Source organism: Falco cherrug, chromosome 16, assembly GCF_023634085.1.
Source record: "Falco cherrug isolate bFalChe1 chromosome 16, bFalChe1.pri, whole genome shotgun sequence".
In the NCBI taxonomy this organism is placed as follows: domain Eukaryota; kingdom Metazoa; phylum Chordata; class Aves; order Falconiformes; family Falconidae; genus Falco; species Falco cherrug.
This window is the reverse complement of record NC_073712.1, coordinates 4,530,678-4,549,287: the sequence shown is the minus strand read 5'-3', so window position 1 is coordinate 4,549,287 and position 18,610 is coordinate 4,530,678. Positions and strand designations below refer to the sequence as shown.

Sequence of the window (18,610 nt, the reverse complement as noted above, 5' to 3'; positions counted from 1 at the left end):
AATCCTCTCCCCAGGGCTTGTGGTGCTCTCAGCCTGTCTGATCTCCTGCCAGCATCTTGCTGGCACTGCCAGGGTTATTAAATAGATATGTATGTGTTTATGCAATTATTTTTATTTTTTCTCACTTGCTGTCTGCGGCAAATGTGTAAAATCACTGATGAAATGGAGTTTTTATCCTATGAGCCTATTTTCCCTCTGGGCTAAATGAACAGTACCCCTTGCCCCTCGGGGAGGGCTGGCAGGGATTCCCAGGAGCACCTGAGTCATTCCAGAGCTCAGGAAAGTCCCATCCTTCCCTCGTAACACCGGGTCCAGGGGCAGGGACCACCAGCCCACCAGTCCCCTTTGCTCAGGCTCTGCTGGTGGCATTTAGAGATAGAGATATGCAAAGGGAAGACACGAGAAACCACAGGATGGTTTGCATCTGCCCAGATCCCACAGGGAAAGTCAGAGGACTTGAGAAATTATCCAGGAGGGAGGGATCTCTCTGGGAGTATGGACAAGGTTTTTCCAAGCTGGCTTTATGCTGCTGCTTGGGATGGCAGGTGGGAAAGAGGGGCTGGGGCTCTGGGTGACGGCTGGTGCTTTGCCTCCCGCAGTGACCTGCAACTACGGGAATGGGGGCTGCCAGCATACTTGCGACGACACCGACCAGGGGCCCAAGTGTGGCTGCCACGTCAAGTTTTTGCTGCACTCTGACGGGGTGACATGCATAGGTAGGTGCGAGCCATCGCCTGGCCGTGGGGCTGTGTGTTGGGATGTGGGATGGCTCATCTTCCTCCCTGGGCAATTTGCTCTCAGCCCGATGAAGGGTTGTTGGTGGTTTTTTTTCCCAAGCTTTGGGGGTGCAGCGTTTCCTTTTGTTGAGATCAGAGAAACTCGGTGCGTGTGTGAGGGATGCTGTGGGTACCCGCAGGGTGCAAGGGTGCGTCGCTGCTCAACCACAGGGAGCAAAGGTGGCCGTGGGGGTGCTTGAGGGGATGTTTGGGGACAGGTTGGTTGTGCCAGGGTGTGGGCAGGGGTCCCTGCCTGCCTCCGTGCTGCTGGAGGGGCAGGGGTGAGGGTGCCCTCACACTAGAAATTGTTACTGGTGCTGTCACTGGCAGCGTTCAGGGAGGGACATGGAGGGGACAGGTTTGGCTGCGGTGATCCGTTCTGACTTGGCACCATGGGGCCTTGGCTCAGGAACAATTGTCTTGCAAAAAAAAGCCCAAAAACCCAAACCAAAACCCCAACGACCTGATAAGTCAACCACCCCCAGAATTGCCCTTTCCCTGTGTGTGTTTTCAAATTGTAAAACATCAGACGGAGATAGAAATTTTACTGGTTTCATATGCTTGTGCTGTTTAACAGCTGATTTGATTTTTTGAAATGTTACATTAGGGGAGTGATTAAGTCCACAAATTGCTTTAGACATTGGAGTTCTTATTGCAAAATAAAAAAGACAAAGGAATTGAAAGCAAGAGAGAGATTTTGGCTCCCTGTGTACCTGCTGTGCCTGAACGGAAACCCCTCCATGCTTTCCAAATCCGGCTCTGTCCTCCAGCAGAGGAGCCCCCCGAGCCCCTGGCTGCTCCCTGCCAGCTTGAGGGATGCTCTGGGCTGAGCTGCCGTCAAAGCCCTCCTGCCTGTCAGCTCAGCTGCTGCTACCTTAACGTCACCACTGTCACCCAGCCTGCTTCCAGATTAATCCCAGTCCCTCCTGGCTGCTGGCAGGCGCTCGCAGCCCCTTGTCCCCACCATCTCCTGCGGCTGCTGCATCCCATCCCACTGGCTGAGGACCCTCCCCTGGGGTTATTGCTGTGCCTGGCGGGGGGGGAGCATTCCTGCGATGGGGACTTTGGGACACTGAGGTGCGTCAGTTGGTGTGTTCCTCCTGGATGGAGGTCACTGCGCGTGTGTAATCTCTCTTGGTGCGAGGACTCAGGGATGTTCAGTGCTGAAGTGATGCTCCTGACCTGCTGGGTGCAGGGGGTGGGAGAGCAGCTCCCTGTAGCATCTTGTGACCTGGGGGATGCTCGGGAAGGGTTCTGTTTGCTGGAAGGTCTCAGCACTCTGACCCTGGGTACCACAGGCATGAGGGTGGGACCTGGGGGGTTTCCAAAATTGTTCATGCTCATGGCCTTGGCCAAAATCTCCCCCTTTGCCCCCACACCGTGCACTGTATCTGCTGGGGAGGCATCACCCAGTGGAGCCAGTACATCCCCGTCAGCTCTCCCTTCACCCACCTTCCCAGGGGAAATCAAACACCACGCTGGGGGATTTTAGGAGCAGCACCAGCCCAAAACCCACCGCATCCCTTTTGGGTCTGCAGCCCGCTGTCCACAGCAAGGGGCCCGTCTGGCTCCCGCATCCCCCAGGGATGCCCGGCCCCGCTGTGGGAACACTGCGGGATTGTGCTCCAGCCGTTGGGAGCCGGTGGCCGCCCTGTGGGGATGCCCAGCCGGTGGATTTATGGCCAAGGTACCTGCTCGGATATTTATAACCACTCTTTCTTGTTTTACGGCCGGGACTCAGCAAACAGCCCTCCCCCATCCCCGGTGCTCCCTCTGCTGCCCCTTCCCCATTTCCTCTGAAATATTTCATCATTTCAAGGGGAATAAAGTTTCCAGCAAGGGGAAACGCAAACTCGCTCCCCAGGCCATGGGCTTTGAAATAGTACGCGGTGCGTTTGATGGGCTGCCGGGACAGGCCCCTGGTCCAGGTTCCCTTCAGATCACACCACGCGGCAGGAAGCACGATCAGCCCCTTTGAATGACAGTTTCATTAGGCCATGGCCGGTGTTTTTCATTTTTCCGCTTTTTATTGCTGCTTTTAAAAATGCAGATAATGAATAACATGCCTCTGAGCAAAGCGGGGCCAGCCCTAATGGCTCCCAACATGTCTGCAGGCTCAAGGGGGAGGGGGAGCCAGGAGGGGAGGCTGATGACCTTATATATTTATATTTATGCTCAAAAAGCGGCCTTTTTTAAAAAAAAAAAAAAAAAAAAAAAAGACAACAAACACATAAAATTGCCCTCCAGCAGCCCAGGGTGCAGTGCCCATGGGGGGAGATGCAAACTGGGCTGTCACAGTTGATGCAGATTTTGGCTTTCCAGGAAGATTTGCAAGGCAGGGCATCATTGCAGCTCCCTCCCGCCGTTATCTGGGGTGCTGTAGGGCCATTGCTGTCCCTCAACTTGTGGCAAGCACCGCTGGAGTGGGAGGTGATGGGTGGGGAGGAAATACAATTAGACAGAGACAAAAAATAAACCCAGCTCAAGTTTTATGGCTGTTTTCCTGACCCGTGCCCAGGTGGTTTGTGGTGGCACCACCGATGATCCCAGCTTTGTGAAGCTGGCAGTGCCAGGAGCGGTGCCGGGAGTGGGGGCTGCGCCAGACCCTGCTGCCAGGTCAATGCTGGGGACACCAGACCGAAGGGGCCGCGGCATGGGAGAGCTCTGGAAAGGGGAAAGCAGGACACAGGGATGTGATGTGGGTGGCCACGGGCATGCCGTGCATGCTCCTCCACACACATCGACCTCCCTGAGGGGATGCGGTCCCTGCAGAGCCTCGGCACCCCATGTCCCAGCTGCTGAATCCCTGCCCTCTGCCTGAACCCCCTGGGACAGCGCAGGCACAGCCAGAGGCTGAGTTTCCCCTCTTGTCCCCTTCCACTGTCCTTTCTGCACGGACATGGTGTTGTTTCTCACTAAGCGGGGATGCTCTCATTTCTGCTCAGCCCTGTGCTCACCTGGGGGCTCTCTGGCTTCAGTCCAGCACTGCCATGGGGCTCCATCCCCACACAGGAGCAAAAAGAAGTGCTGGAGTGCCTTGTCCCCTCCCCAAGATGACCAGGATGAAGGAGGGACATCTGCCAGCCGTGGATGGGTGGCACCAGGCAGAGTTTCCTTTGCAGGGCAAAACTTGAGCTCCCTGGGTGTTTTAGCACCGATTCTGGGGTCTGCAGCTTTGCCCAGGCTGCTCTCAGCCCATTCTTGGCCATTTGTCCCACCCCAGAGGCTCCCATATGCTCCCTCGGGTACTCAGCACCCTGGTGCTGTGTGATGCCTCACTGGGGCTCCCTGCACCCAGCTGCACGGCTGAGGCTGAGCAGCCCCTGCGCACGAAAAATCTGGACTCACCACCGGCTTGGCCGCTAAATCCAAGCGGTACAAGTGCCACTGGTGGGACATGGTCGCCTTCCCAAAGCCCATGGGCATGCGGTGTCCGTACGGCTCTTCTCAGGGATTGCAACCTGCCCTGGCACGTGCTGGCTCTGCTCCGGTGAGGACCCGGTTCCCCAGACTAACGGGCTGCACTAACGCTCCTCGTAACGCGCTTCCTCCCTTGGCATGGGGCTCTGGCCAGCCCGACGCAGGGCGTGGAACCAGAGGGGGTTGGAGAGGCTGCGGGACACGGGATGCTCCGGACGGGGTGGTGGAGGAGTCGATAGTGTCAGACCCAAACCTTGGGGTTTGGCTCTTTTGGGAGGTGGGGGGTGAAAAAACCCAAAGGGACAATTTCCAGCTGGCTGGAAAGGCAGCGGAGTGGAACCCGTTGATGTGTGACACCAACCGAGCTCCTTGCTGGACACTGTTTCTAAATCACTTTTTTATAATGTTAAACAGGGGAGAGACACTTCCAGCAACACGTTATCCTTGAGACGTTTTCTAATGGTAAATATTTTTGTTCTCTCTATCTCTACAAAGGGGTCTAACTGTAGACGGTCTCTCATCTCGAGATCATAACCGGGCTCGGGGGGCTGAGCTGTCGCGCTAACCGCATGCCTCGCTAACCCTGTCCCCCGCTGCTGCTTTTAAACCCCGCAGAGCAAGCCTGGCCTTGGGCTGCTGGCAGGCTTTGCTTTCGGGGATGGAGAAAGAAACCCTCCCCTGGCTGTGCTTGCATGAGGCGGGGGCTCTCGCATTGCCTCGGTCGGTCCAGCCCGGTGCAGGGGGTGATAATCCGCTTCCTGGTGGCTGCGGCAATGGTTATCCTCCCCCCACCCCACCCCCACCGCCACCAAGCAAACCTGAGAGGAGCTAGTGGCTGCGTGATGGGGAGGGGGATGCTCGTGCCCATCTCTGTGCTCCCAGAGTTACCCCTTCCCAGAGCCCACCCGCTGGGGGACGGTCCCCTCTGTGAGTGCAGGGACATTCAGGGTGTCCCAGGGTCTGGCCCAGCAAAGCTGCCAGCCACGCTCGGCGGCACCCAGCCCAGAGCTGCGGCCAGCTGCCGAGCTGCAATGACCTTTTATCGGGCTGGGCACCTCGACTGCTTCCCCAAGGATTTCTTTGCAAACCCGGTTGGGTCCCTTAAGCCCCTCACGAAGGTAAGGTGATGCCTCTGCTCCCCTAACGAGGAAACTGAGGCAGTCTGAGGGTGCAGCGACTTGTCTGCGGTGGGGAACCTTGTTCACAAATGTGCTGGGTGCATGCAAACTGCTGGCGCATCCAGGAGGAACTGTGGGTGCCCGGCTCACTGGTGGCAGGGAGCACTGACCGTGGCTTTAGGGGGGCTCTGCAGAGCCTTTCCAACAGGGGTGGGAGAAGGGGGAACCCCAGCTCCGTGCCGTCACCGCGCTCCAGCCAACTCGGCTGTAATCCCTCTGATTACCGTGCAATTATCTCCTTAGGCTTGTGGGATCTCAATCCCACTGTGATCGCCGCTTCCCGGCAGGTGGAGGCGAAGCCGGAGTGTGTGCGGGCAGGGCTCCGTGGGGGCGCGGGCAGGGGCTCTGCCAGCCCCCGGTGACAGCTGGCACAGGGAAGGGTGCCAAGCGGGGCGAGGATTTCCAGGACATGGTGGTCGGGAAGTGAGACTGGAGCTGGGATGGAGGAGGGTGGGAGAGTGTGTGTGTGTGTGTGTGCGCGCAAGCTGCTTTGTCTTCTCTCTCCTGGAGCGATGGGGCCCTCGCCAAAGCCCTGTGTGGCTGGGTGAGTCACACCGGCTCACGCCAGGCTGGGAGCAGCCCCTGGGCTGCCGGCATCGCCAAACAATGCCGCTCTCCCAGGGCCCTGCTCCAGCGCCTGGCCCCACGGCGCCTGGCCTCCGCTGCCTCGCAGGTACCCCAGCACCCCCCTCCAAGCTTTTTGCAAGCCTAGGACACGGTCCCGCCTTTGCACAGGGGTTTGCAGTGGTGCTCAGCCACGCTGGCTCAGCTCCCACCCCATGCACACCCTGAGCAGCGGCCGCATCCTGCATGGGGTGCTGGGTAGGGCTTGCCAAAATTCCCAAAGGTGCAAAGGGACTGGAGGGGAGATGGGTGTCGCAGCACGGGGAGAGGCTGTGAGCATGGTGATGCGTGCCCAGGGCACCACGCTCCATGGAGAGCCCCATCATCCCTGGTGCAGCCACTTCTCCGGCTCCTCAATCCCACCAAAATTAGTGCCCACACCAAGGCCATGGCCTCATCTCAGCAGCGACTCTGTTAAATCGATCCTCCCTGGGCTGCTTCTGCACCAGCTGCTGGAACAAAGGCTGGCGTTAAATAATTCATTGGGCTTCCGGAAAGTTTCCTTTCCCTTGGGCTCCGTGTCACCCACACTGTGCTCTTCGCCCCAATGCCGCAGGGGGGGACACGGACCCGGCACGGCCAGGCTGCATGCGGTGCGAGGACCTGGCTGGAGGAATATATGCAGAAATCCTTCCTTTGCCGTTAGGTTTTGTAATTGTGCTGGCTATTAATTTCATAAAATGGTCCCTTTTGTTCTCTTATTACGGGACATCATAAAAATAGCAGCGGCAAGACGAGCACAGAGTGATCCCAGCTCCCTCGCCCTGCGGCAAATGGTTGGATAATTCAGTCATTCCCACCCCATGAGGCGCTTGCAAAGAGCGGGAGAACCTGGGATTTGCTCTTTCCAAGGAATTTCTTCAAGGCATTTTCATCTTGGGTTCCTTGAAGCCCAAATGCCTCATTTATCCAAGCAACCAGCCTTCTGAAAGGAATATTTTATTATCCTTTGTGAACAACTTAATGCACTTCAAACCATTGTTCTGGTGGTTAGGACAGAAATTGAGGATTGATCTCACAGGGAAGCTGTCAAGCTGAAAATGCTTCATTTAAATTAGTGTCCCTTCTAGTTCTACCAGCGACAGCTGACTTTGATAATACTGAAATAATTAGCATTTTTTTTAAAATTGGATTTTTTTTCCACTGATGCTGCCTGCCTCTGTGTGTGTGTGTTCTAATTATATGAAGCGTCTCCCAAATTAGCCCGCGACGCTGGACCAGCCGGCATGCCCGAGCAGCGAGTGATGGTTAGGCACACCCGTGGCTTTGTGGCGTGGTGGTGGCAGTGGCAGTGAGGGGGCTGGGACCCCCCTGGGACCCCCCCCACCATCCCGCTGGGGCAGTGGGGCTGCGCACCTGCATCCTTGGGGAGCCGCAGCCTGGGCACCCTGGGTGAGCCTGGCTCTGGCTGCTTTTTGCACAGCAGGTGCTGTGATTTTGTCACTTGGAAATGCAGTTCTCCTGGTTGGAGCTGCCAAAGCCAGACCCCACCAGACCCTGGTTTTGGGGGAAGCACAGCCCTGATGCCAGTGTGAAGGCTGAGTGTGGCAGGATTAATCTCATGGAGCCGCTTTTTCCCTCTGTCAGCTGAAAAGCCAACGTGTTTCAGGAGCACAGAGCTTCCACCGAACCTCTGCTTTTCCCAGTGAGCGTTGGCCATTTTGCAACTGGCAGCAGCTCTGCCTGCACACCCCTGCCTGCATCCCGACCCCATCCTCCCCAGGACGGCCGGGTGCCACTCTGCTTCCTGCCTGCAGTTAATAAAGCATCCTCTAACGGGGGGGACAGAGCTGTCCCCAAACCTCTGTCTGCCTTGAGTGCAGATACCCAGTGTATCAGAGCAGGTTGTGGGAAGGCAGGAGGATTGCACAGCGGTTTGGATGGGGAACCAGGAAATCTGGGTGCTTTTTCCTGCCTTAGTGCTGCCTGCAACCTGAGCTGAATCACAGGTGCCCTTATTTCACCTCCAAAATCCCCGGGGAGCAGCACCCAGATGTGGCAGGATGGGAAGGCGATGAGTGCCGGATCAGCTGCAGAGGCAGAAGATGCTGTGGGATTGCCACGCGTTAATGCCTTACCCCCTGGCCCTCGTGCTCTGTATCAGGGTGCTTATTAATTTGGGGGCTCTGTGGCCTCATTACTGCTGCGTGAAAAGCCCAGGGTGATTTCAGTGGGCTCTGCAGAGAGGTTTGCACCCGCTGCCTCTCCCAGGCTGCAGCGTGAGGACATCTGGGTGGCAGGGGGACATATGGGTGGCATGGGGACGTCTGGGTGGCGTGGCACACACCCACCCAGCCTTTTAAACGCCAGTCCTTCACCCTGGCTTGCTTTCTCCCCTCTCCTTGCAGAGACATGTGCTGTGAACAACGGGGGCTGTGACAGCAAGTGTCATGACGCGGCCACAGGTGTGCACTGCAGCTGCCCCATGGGCTTCATGCTCCAGCCCGACAGGAAGACTTGCAAAGGTGGGTGAGTGTGAGCGGGGCCAGGGTGCTCGCTGCTCACCCTTGGGTGCCTCAGACTCCGCCTTGTGCCCTCGGTGCCCTTAGGAAAGGCTCAATTTTAGCTCTGCTCGATTTGCCTGAGGCATTTGCTTGTTTGGTGTTTGCATCTGTGGGGTGGGGATAGGGATCGCCCCCAGGAGCAGAGACTCAGCCACCTTGCTAAAGGCACCCTGCTCAGCCCTGCTGCCCCAGGAAGCCTCTGGGGAGGAGGAAAGGGGGGGTCAGGTCATGTAGGAGGCAATGGCATGACATTTGTGCAGCTGGAGGGTCCTGTTCCACCTCACTCCACCCCAGTGCCTCAGTTTCCCCATGGGTGCAGGAAACCCACGCTGCTCTGGGCGTCTGAGATGCATGGCTCCCTCTGCAGTCACTCAGCCGGGTCCAGGCACTGTGTCTCATTTGATGGAGGACACCACAGGATGCCATGTGCACCAACATCCCCATCCACCTGTCCCTGCAAGGGCAAGTGGTGAGGCTGGCTACCCCAGCCACCCCAAACCTGCCCCCCCTCCCCAGGCAAGGGGACACCGTGACCCCGGGGCCAGCCAGTGCCTGCGTTGTGTCTTTTGGCAGCTCTGGGAACTTGACCCCAGTTGAAAGGAAAGCCCATGCCGCTGCCGGCTGCCTGTCTACCTGCTGACTGCTTCCAGAAGCCCCCTGCCCCCTGTTATTTTATCAGAGCACACCCCAACCCCCACCCCTCTTCTCCAATTCTGCAGTTTCCAGGAACGTGCAATAACCCGGAGCCACGTCCCCTGTGTCTGGGGGTTTTATTACAGCTGCGGGCTGCTTTACAGCTCACTCCCTCGCAGTCATAAAAAGAAAACCCCAGCCCCAGCGATGCAGAGCTGCCGCCCCAGCGCTGGCGGCTGGGGGATGGAGGGACAGGGAAGGCGGCTGCCTCTTCCTGGTCTCCTTCCATTTTACAGGTCGTTTCCTAGCAGTAAATTTTGTGATTAGTCAAAAAAGGAAAAAATCTAACCAAAACCCCAAGTTCCAGCCTCTTGCCAGGTTGTTGGGGCTCTTTGCAGTTATTGTGCGTTGTCATTTTTAGCTTTGTTTATGGCAGGAAGGAGATGGCAAGCAGAGGGGCGAGGGCTGAAAAGTATTTATTTTGTCAAGCGGCTGTTTTTGAAGGAGGGGGTTTCGCCTCCTGACTTGCTCTTTCTTCCTGCTGCTCCTGGTCCTCAAAAGTAGCCCCCAGCCCAAACCTGTGACTCTGCAGACTCTGATCTGGTGCTTTCCCCCAGTTGCGAGGCTTTTTCGGAGACCCTGGCTCCCAGCTCTGCCCTGGGGGGTGCCAAGACCTGCAGAAATAAAAAATTTTGCACAGCTTCCAAAGGGAGCTGATCCCAGGAGCCCTGGCCCTCCCCAGTGTCATGCATCGGCTCCCCAAATGCACCCAGATAAAACCAGCAGCCACTTTCCCCTGGTGACCATCAGAGCCCAAAGGCTTTGCTCTGTTTGCCAGCTCTGGGTGGGGATGTGGTCCAGAGGGGAGGACCCCGCTCTCCCAGCTGAGCGTTTCAGGCGGAATGTGACCCATGTCCCCTGTCCCCAACAGACATCGACGAGTGCCGGCTCAACAACGGCGGCTGCGACCACATCTGCAGGAACACGGTGGGCAGCTTCGAGTGCAGCTGCAAGAAGGGCTACAAGCTGCTTATCAACGAGAGGAACTGCCAAGGTAAGGGCCAGCGGGACCCCAGCACCCTGCCCTGCCCAGGGATGTCACCTCTCCCTGCCTGGGGATGTCACCTCTCCCTGCCCTCCAGCATCTCTCAGCCCTCCCATGCTGCTGCTGGAGGAGTACGGCCTGTTACTCATTCCTCTTTGCTTTCCTCTGGACTGTGTACATCCCTCAGGGGATTAGCCTTGGATTTGGGTTCTGGTCTGGGGCATAGCCCTTTGATCTGCAGAGCTGGGCTGCCGCCCCAGCCCTGCTCCCGAGCTGGGGATTTCTGGGCTCTTCTCGCAGCAGAGTTAAAGGCAGCAGTGAGGCAGATGCCAGGTGAAATCCTCTGGCCTCACTCAGGGCTGGGATGATGGTCATGATGTTCCCTGAAGCCCCGTGGGCTGGGATGCAGCTCTGCCTGAGCGCGGGGAGCATCCCTGCCAGCAGCTCTGGCAGCGAGCATGCCCCAAGCACAGGACCATGGGCTCCGCTCTGGAGCACCCATGCCAGGGGACTGGGGACCCCAGCAGCACCCCATGTGTTCTGGGAGGGCACCCTGAGCTCAGCACCCACCCTGGCACCTTTGGGCTTCTCCCAAGCTGCTCTTCTTTATTGCACAAAGTTTTTGCTAGCGATCCCACAGCAGCACAACTGTACCTCCCTGCTAAAGCACACATGCTGACGCACCGGCTGCTGCCTTCCCTCTTGAGAGGCTGCCGTTCTCCTGGGATGGGTGATGGGAAGCACAGCGGGACATGTCCTGCCTTGCCTCTGTGCTTCCGCCAGCTGCCCTGCGGCACGGGCTGGATCGTGCCCTGCTCGGGGACGTGCCATTTTTGCAAGCCATCAAGGCAGAGCAAGGGTTTCAGTAGCTTTTGCACTGGGATTCCTCCTTCCCCCATCTGTTGGAGGGCAGGAGTTGGGGGGAAGATGCATCTTGCTCACTCCAGGAGGAGCTGGCTGCTCCGTGCTGCTCCTTCCATCTTTTTCTCCCCATCCTGACATCCTCCTACACATCCCACAGAAACCCAGCATGTTTAAACAACCCAGCAGGTCACTGGACTGTGTCGGGGGGAGCATGGGGCTCTGCCCCCCCACCCATGGCCAAGGCCAGCAGAGTGGTTGTGCGTGAGCCCAAGCATTGCCTCCTGAAAGCACACGGCCGGGGAAGGAGGGGGCTGGCGTGCTCCAGGGCTGTGACCGCTTTCATCTCCATCCAGGTTCTGCGCTCTTGGGAGTTTGACGTGAACGTGGCAATTAACTTAATTAAGCCAATGAAATGATGCTCAAACCCGGCGGGTTGGGTTCACCCGCTCAGCCAGGCCTCCCTGCCCTGGCGAGGTGCCCTGCGGGGCAGAGCAGACATCGCTGGCGCTGTCCCCAGGGCAGGACCTGCCCGCACAGCATCCCTCCCTGGCACCAGGCAGGGCCCTGGCTGGGCAGCAGCTGGAGGCTCTGGCAGCTGCCCCGTGCCAAGGATGCAGTGCTGGCCCCGTTTGGCTCATTTGAGGTGCAGGGGGTTTGCAGGAGCTAGGGGGAAGGGGGGGCTGATGGGGCAGGGGGCTTCTGCACCCATGTAGCAGCAGCTAGAGCGGGCGAGGAAGGAGCTTGGAGGCCAGCAGGGTGGGAGTGCAGGGTCCCTGAATGTCCCAGCGCTGGACCCACAGAGCATCCTAGTGTTGGATCCCCAAAGCAATCTGGTGCTGGATCCCTGGAGCATCCCAGTGCAGGACCCCACAGCATCTCAGTGCAGCCCCTAGCTTGCTGCAGGAAGGGAGAGAGCCCTTGTGCCTGGGACCGCCCTTCTGCCGTGCTGGCCCTCACCCCCCACTTTGCCTTCCCTCCAGACATCGACGAGTGCTCCTTCGACCGGACCTGCGACCACCTCTGCATCAACACCCCCGGCAGCTTCCAGTGCCTCTGCAACAAGGGCTACACACTGTACGGGCTCACCCACTGCGGAGGTAGGGCTGGCTGCGTGCTGGCAGGAGGAACACATCACCCCACCGGGTTCAGGTCCTGGGGAGGCACACGGGGCACCCAGGCATGGGGCAGCCCCATGGCATGGGGGACCCCCGGGGATGCCGCTCGCCCCAAGGGCCAGCGGGAAGGGTCGGTTCCCCACGTACCCTGAGCTGGGGCCAGGCAGGGAGGGGGCTCGCAGCCAGACGCTGGTGTCTGCAACTTCAAACGGAGCGACAGGAACAATTTGCGACTTGTCTGCAGCGGGAGAGAGGGAGAAATCCCCAGCGTTTTTGGCAGGGAGCTGGGACGGGGTGGGAAGGGGAACATCAAAAGGGTTTGACTTAAGTTTCACAAGGCAGATAGCTCCCAAGGGCGGGGGCGTGCGGCACCCCGGGAAGCGGGGAGGCAGATGAAACACACTTTGGGGGTGTTGCTGGAGCGTGTCGTGGCAGCGGTGCCATCAGCCCGGGGAGATGGCAGCACAAGGCTGGGTGCTCCGGCATCGCCTGGCTGGTGAGGGCAGGTCACCCTCCTTGTGCTCCTGCTGTGAGCCAGCATGTCCCCTGGGATGCTCTCAGTGTGACCCCGCAGCTGTGGGATTGCTGGCTCCCACCGATGCTCCCACCGAGGGGGACCTGTGCAGGGAGGGCGCTTTGGGGGGCAGCTCCATCCCTGGCTGCTCCCCACCTCCGCCCCTGCTTCATGGCAGACCTGGAGAATCACCCCCTGTTTCGGGCCGGGGCGGGGGTCCCTGCTGCGGGGAGAGAGGCCGGGGCTGCCAAGCAGCTGCCTTTTGAATCTGCTAAGTGCTTCCATGTCGGCTGGGCTCTGTCTGCTGCCCCCCGCAGCTCCCCAGCCCGCCGCAGGGCCAGGCTGGGCTCAGCCTGGGTGGGCTGCACCCGTCACCACCTGGCCCTTAGGGACACCAGGGTCGGGGTGTCCCTTGTCCCCATGCGGCTGGCGTGGCTGCAGGGAGGAGGCATGGCTGGAAGCGCCCTGCCGTGTGCGTCCCTATCTCCAGCTGGGCACGGCTCCTGCAATTTATCCATCCAAAATCACAGCCCTGAGACAAGGCAGCGATTCGGTGTTACAGCTGGGGGGGGGTGTCCTGTTGCCCCTTGCCCACCGCCTTCTCCTGTTTTCCCTGCAGACATTGACGAATGCAGCATCAACCGGGGGGGCTGCAAATTCGGCTGCATCAACACACCCGGCAGCTACCAGTGTACCTGTCCCGCCGGCTGCAAGCTGCACTGGAACAAAAAGGACTGTATAGGTACATCAGGGCGGGGGATGCTGCCGATGCCCTGTGGCTGTCACTTGGGGCTGTTGGGATTAAGGTCAGGGTGGGGGGAGCACGGGGGTCTGGGGTGTCCTGGTGAAGGGATGCTCCGGGCTGGGCTGCTTTTGGCTGGGGCCCCCTGTCCATCTCACATGGGTCTGGATGGGGTGTACCATGAGGTGTTGCCCTGCTCCTTCTGCCCTCGGTCATCTCATTGCTTTTTTGACCATGCTTGGAGCTGGCTGGGAGCTTTTGCACCAGCAAATGTCCCTAAAGGAGTTGTCTTCATGGCCCTGGCCATGCCCTGGTACCTGACTGGCTCCCCCTTGTCAGAGACAGGCTGCCCCTGCAGAAAAATTGAAACTCCACCAGTCACATCTCACATGTCCAAAGGAGGAGGGGGGAGTGTTGTGCTGCTGGTCTGGGGTCCCCATGCCGCACTCTGGCACCCTCTCCTCCCCGGTGAATCCCCCTGCCACCTGGGAGGGCACAGGGCTCCCTTGTGGGTCCCTGGGCTGTGCCAGCCACGGGCGTCCCTGCTTGTCGTCACCAGCCGGCGCATGTCCCTCAGAGCTGGTGAAATGCCTGCCAGGTTCGGTGCCACCACGAGCCACCCTCACCTGCAACAAGACGGGCAAGAAGGACAGCTGTGCCCTCACGTGCGCCTCCAAGGCTCACTTTCTGCCAGGTACCGGCACCGCTGCCACCGCCGGCACACGCAGGGGTCCCCCCGTTTCCCTGCGTGGCCCAAACTGGGAGGGGAGAGGAGTGGCTGCAAAGGCAGGGTGCAAAGCACCCAAGAGTGACCGGGGTGAGCGAGGGAGGTGGGTGCTTGCGGAGGGGGCTCATTGCTGGGTGTAGATCTGTGGGATGGGTCCCTGGTGCTGGGCATCATCCCTTCATGGCACAGCTGTGCCTCTCTGCATCACCCCGGCAGAGCATCGCGGGGACCGGGCGGCCGCTCCAGCATCCCCCAGCTCCCATTCCTCCTTCCCACAGAGTCCGACAGCAGCTACACGGTGAGCTGTGGGACCCCCGTCCTGCGGCAGGGTGGCCAGCAGAGACCTGCCAACAGCAGCCAGCAGTGCCTCGGTAAGGGGGCTCCCAGCGTGCCTGCGGTCACCCCCTGCCCCGCGCCGGCGTTGTTGAGCACCTGCCTTTTCTTTTAGAGACTGTCGCTGCACCAATCAAGCAAAAGGCTTCCTTCAAGATCAAGGATGCCAAGTGCCACCTGCACCCACGGGCCAAGGGCAAGCAGGACGAGGCCGGCAAGGCTGGGGCACAAGGTGAGGTGTGATGGCGGGGGGGTGGCAGGGGTGCCCGTGCCCCCCGGAGGGATGGGGTGCTGACTTGTCCCCCCGCACGCAGGCGGTTCGGCACCTTGCTCCGACTGCCAGGTGGCTTTCGTCAACCTCAAATGTGACTCATCCAAGAAGGGGAAGGGCCGCCGGGCTCGCAACTCCTCCAACAAGGAGGTGACGCGCATCACGCTGGAGTTCGAGGCGGAGATCAAGCCAGAGGAGATCACAGGTGGGCACGGCACTGGCTTGGCCTGTCTCAGGTGCAGGTAGGGGGGGAGCAGGGGGACTGTGGTGGGACCAGAGGGGTGGGGGTGGGGGACTAGGGTGACAGTGAGGGGACCAGGGGGACAGTGGTGGGACCAAGAGGATGGTGGTGGACCAGAGGGACGGAGGGGACAACTAGGGTGACAATGAGGGGACCAAGGGGATGGGGGAGAGGACACCAGGTGGACGGTGGGGGGACCAGGGGGATGGTGGGGGAACCAGGGGGACAGTGATCAGACTAGGGGGACAGTGGTGGGACCAGAGGGATGGGGGGAGGACTAGGGTGACAGTGAGGGGACCAGGGGGATGGTGGTGGGATGGAGGGATGGAGGGGACAGCTAGGGTGATAATGAGGGGACCATGGGGATGGTGGGGGGACCAAGGGGACAGTGGGGGAACCAGAGCGATGCTACAGGGATGGTGGTGGGACCAGGGGGACATTGAGGGGACCATGGGGATGGTGGGGGGACCAGGGGGACAGTGGGGGAACCAGAGCGATGCTACAGGGATGGTGGTGGGACCAGGGGGACATTGAGGGGACCATGGGGATGGTGGAGGGGACAGTGATCAGACCAGGGGGACAGTGGTGGGACCAGGGGGATTTGGGGAGGACTAGGGTGACAGTGAGGGGACTAGGGGGATGGTGGTGGGACCAGGGGGATGGTGGTGGACGAGAGGGACAGGGGGTACAGCTAGGGTGATAATGAGGGGACCGTGGGGATTGTGGGGGTAACCAGGGGGACAGTGGGGGAACCAGAGCGATGCTACGGGGACTGTGGGGGGACTAGGAGGACGCGGGGGGGACCAGGAGATGGTAGGAGGACTGTGGGGGGGACCAGGAGGACGGTGGGGGACCAGGGGGATGGTGGGGGGACCAGGAGGACAGTGCCATCCCCATGCAGCAAGAAGAACCAAACCAGTCCTCGTCCCGCACCAGACTGGGACACAATGGGCAGCCCTTGCAACTGAGCCTTTGGGAGATGGTTTTAACCCTGCTGGGTTTCCCTCTCCACCCCTCTGTCCCCCGGCACCCCCATTGCCCCCTGCACCCCCAGCCAGCTGCAACCTGCACTGCCTGCGACAGAGAGTGGAGAAGAAGCTGAAGTCGGCCATCAAAGCCCTGAAGAAGTCCATCAACCAGGAGCGGTTCCTGCTGCGCTTCGCGGGGATGGAGTACGAGGTGGCGAGGAAGCTGAGCGTGGCCCTGGAGCGGCAGGAGAGCTGCGGGCCGGGCCAGCAGCGCCTGGGCGCCAAGTGTGGTAAGGAGCATCGGGGGGTGCCTGAGCTGGGGGACCCGCCACGTCCCCCCCGGTGGTGACAGCCCCTCCGCCGCCTGGCTGATGTCCTCCCCTGGCTCTCAGTTAGCTGCTCGCAGGGAACGTATTACCACGGCCAGACGGAGCAGTGTGTCCCCTGCCCCCCCGGCACCTACCAGGAGAAGGAAGGGCAGCTCTCCTGCGACCTGTGTCCCCGCGGTGATGCTTTTGGACCGGTGGGAGCCACCAACATCACCGGCTGCACGGGTGAGGGGGGCACGGAGCGGGGCTGGGAGGCACACGGGGGGTGGCCAGGGCTGCAGCCTCAACCGTCAGCCACCTCCAGAGGAGGAGAAAGCCCTGAGCATCCCCAGGACCCCCAGAATTGCTGGTTTGGGCATTTATCATTTAGAGGGGACCCCGGGAAGGGCAGCGCTGGCTCTGGATGCTGCCAGGGCTGGGTGGGGAGAGGAGCCGGGCGTGGAGCAGGAGACCCCTGGGCACACGGGATGCCAGGACTGAGCGATGCCTGTGCCCACAGGTCAGTGCCCCCCCGGCCAGCACTCAGCCGATGGCTTCAAGCCCTGCCAGCCGTGTCCCCGTGGGTCCTACCAGCCCGAGGTGGGGCGGGCGCTCTGCTTCCCCTGCGGCGGGGGGCTGACCACCCGCCACGAGGGAGCCCTCTCCTTCCAGGACTGCGACACCAAAGGTAGGTCAGAGCCGGTCCCCGGGGAGGGGGGCACCCCACCGGGCTGTGCCCGTGGCTGATGCAGCCCCCTTTGCTCTCTGATCCCCCCCAGTCCAGTGCTCACCCGGGCACTACTACAACACGAGCGTCCACCGCTGCATCCGCTGCGCCGTCGGCACCTACCAGCCCGATTTTCGGCAGAATTACTGCATCGCCTGCCCTGGCAACACCACCACCGACTTCGATGGCTCCACCTCTGTGTCCCAGTGCAAAAGTAGGCGAGCAGAGGGGTGACGGAAGGGGGGGGCAGGCACGCTGTGGATTGGGGTCCTTCCTCAAAAGCGTTTAAAAATCAATTAAAATAGAGTTTGGGGTCATTTCTGTGCTTTATGCATGCAGGCAGGCGTGGGGGGTGCATGGAGCGGTGCTAACAGAGCACTCCCCTCCCCCCCCCCCGCCTCCCCAAGTAAAGCCCCCCCATCCCAGTGCCCACGCCACTGGTTCCCAGTTGAACTTTCTCTCCATGCCTTGCAGACCGGCAATGCGGGGGGGAGCTGGGCGAGTACACAGGCTACATCGAGTCCCCCAACTACCCGGGGAATTACCCCGCCAACGTTGAGTGCACCTGGAACATCAACCCGCCGCCCAAGCGCAAGATCCTCATCGTGGTGCCGGAAATCTTCCTCCCCTCCGAGGATGAGTGCGGCGACGTCTTGGTCATGCGGAAAAACTGTAGGTAACCAAGCGTGCTGCGGTGCTCAGGGGAGAAGCCCGGGGAGGAAAAGGCTGGGGTTTGGCAGAGCTGCCTCGTGCAAAGAGAAATCCACGTCCCCAGGCGGCAGGAGGGGATCTGGGGAATTGGGTGAGCAGGGGGGACCGGCATCACCCTGCTGCCCTGCTGTCTTGCTGGATCAGGGGGATGTGCATGGGCTAAGTGTGGGCTGCGTTGCACACCCAGGTCTCAGCACTCTTTTTGGGGGTAAAAAGCCCCATTTGGAGCTTTCCCAGAGCAAGGGAGGAATAACAATATCCTGGTATGTAACGTGAGGATTAGGAGGGGACTCAGCCTCACCAGACACAGATAATCCCCATCCCTGGTACCCCCCCTTCGCCCTGAGCATTTAAGCTGAGTAAGGCTGGAGGTAGCTCTGCTGATGGGCATCCGGCATCATGCGTCCCCTCGCCGCTCCCTGCAGCCTCCCCGTCCTCCATCACCACCTACGAGACGTGCCAGACCTACGAGAGGCCCATCGCCTTCACCGCCCGCTCTCGGAAACTGTGGATCAACTTCAAAACCAGCGAAGCCAACAGCGCCCGGGGCTTCCAGATCCCTTACGTCACCTACGACGGTGAGCACAGGGCGCAGGGGGACCCCATCCCAGCGTGCCAGTGCCCCCCTGCCTGGTTTGGTACCCGGGTCACCCCCAGTTCACACCGCCCATGTATTTGGGGGGAGCGGACTCAGGGATGGGGACCAGAGGTTTGGGGACAAGTGACAGCTCATGCCCTGACCGTGTGTTTTGGCTGGGTGTTGCAGAGGACTATGAGCAGCTGGTGGAGGACATCGTGCGGGACGGCAGGCTCTACGCCTCCGAAAACCACCAGGAGATCCTCAAGGTGAGTGTGTATCCCCCACGTCCTCGCTGCCTGGATCGCCGGGGGACGCTGGCACGCAGGAGC

At 60.2% G+C, this 18,610-nt stretch overlaps 1 protein-coding gene across 1 annotated transcript in view; it reads left to right on the top strand.

Annotated features, from left to right (window-relative positions):
* The window catches only part of SCUBE3 (signal peptide, CUB domain and EGF like domain containing 3), a 51,677-nt gene that overhangs the window by 30,438 nt on the left and 2,629 nt on the right, over nucleotides 1-18,610 (top strand). The window contains exons 6-22 of the mRNA XM_055728406.1: nucleotides 600-716; nucleotides 4,611-4,658; nucleotides 8,347-8,463; nucleotides 10,067-10,189; nucleotides 12,025-12,141; nucleotides 13,293-13,415; nucleotides 13,975-14,109; nucleotides 14,421-14,513; nucleotides 14,591-14,707; nucleotides 14,790-14,951; nucleotides 16,042-16,245; nucleotides 16,348-16,509; nucleotides 16,784-16,951; nucleotides 17,043-17,204; nucleotides 17,465-17,662; nucleotides 18,127-18,279; nucleotides 18,468-18,547. Coding sequence (XP_055584381.1) covers nucleotides 600-716; nucleotides 4,611-4,658; nucleotides 8,347-8,463; nucleotides 10,067-10,189; nucleotides 12,025-12,141; nucleotides 13,293-13,415; nucleotides 13,975-14,109; nucleotides 14,421-14,513; nucleotides 14,591-14,707; nucleotides 14,790-14,951; nucleotides 16,042-16,245; nucleotides 16,348-16,509; nucleotides 16,784-16,951; nucleotides 17,043-17,204; nucleotides 17,465-17,662; nucleotides 18,127-18,279; nucleotides 18,468-18,547 — 2,279 coding nt within the window. The remainder of the gene's footprint in view (nucleotides 1-599; nucleotides 717-4,610; nucleotides 4,659-8,346; nucleotides 8,464-10,066; nucleotides 10,190-12,024; nucleotides 12,142-13,292; nucleotides 13,416-13,974; nucleotides 14,110-14,420; nucleotides 14,514-14,590; nucleotides 14,708-14,789; nucleotides 14,952-16,041; nucleotides 16,246-16,347; nucleotides 16,510-16,783; nucleotides 16,952-17,042; nucleotides 17,205-17,464; nucleotides 17,663-18,126; nucleotides 18,280-18,467; nucleotides 18,548-18,610) is intronic.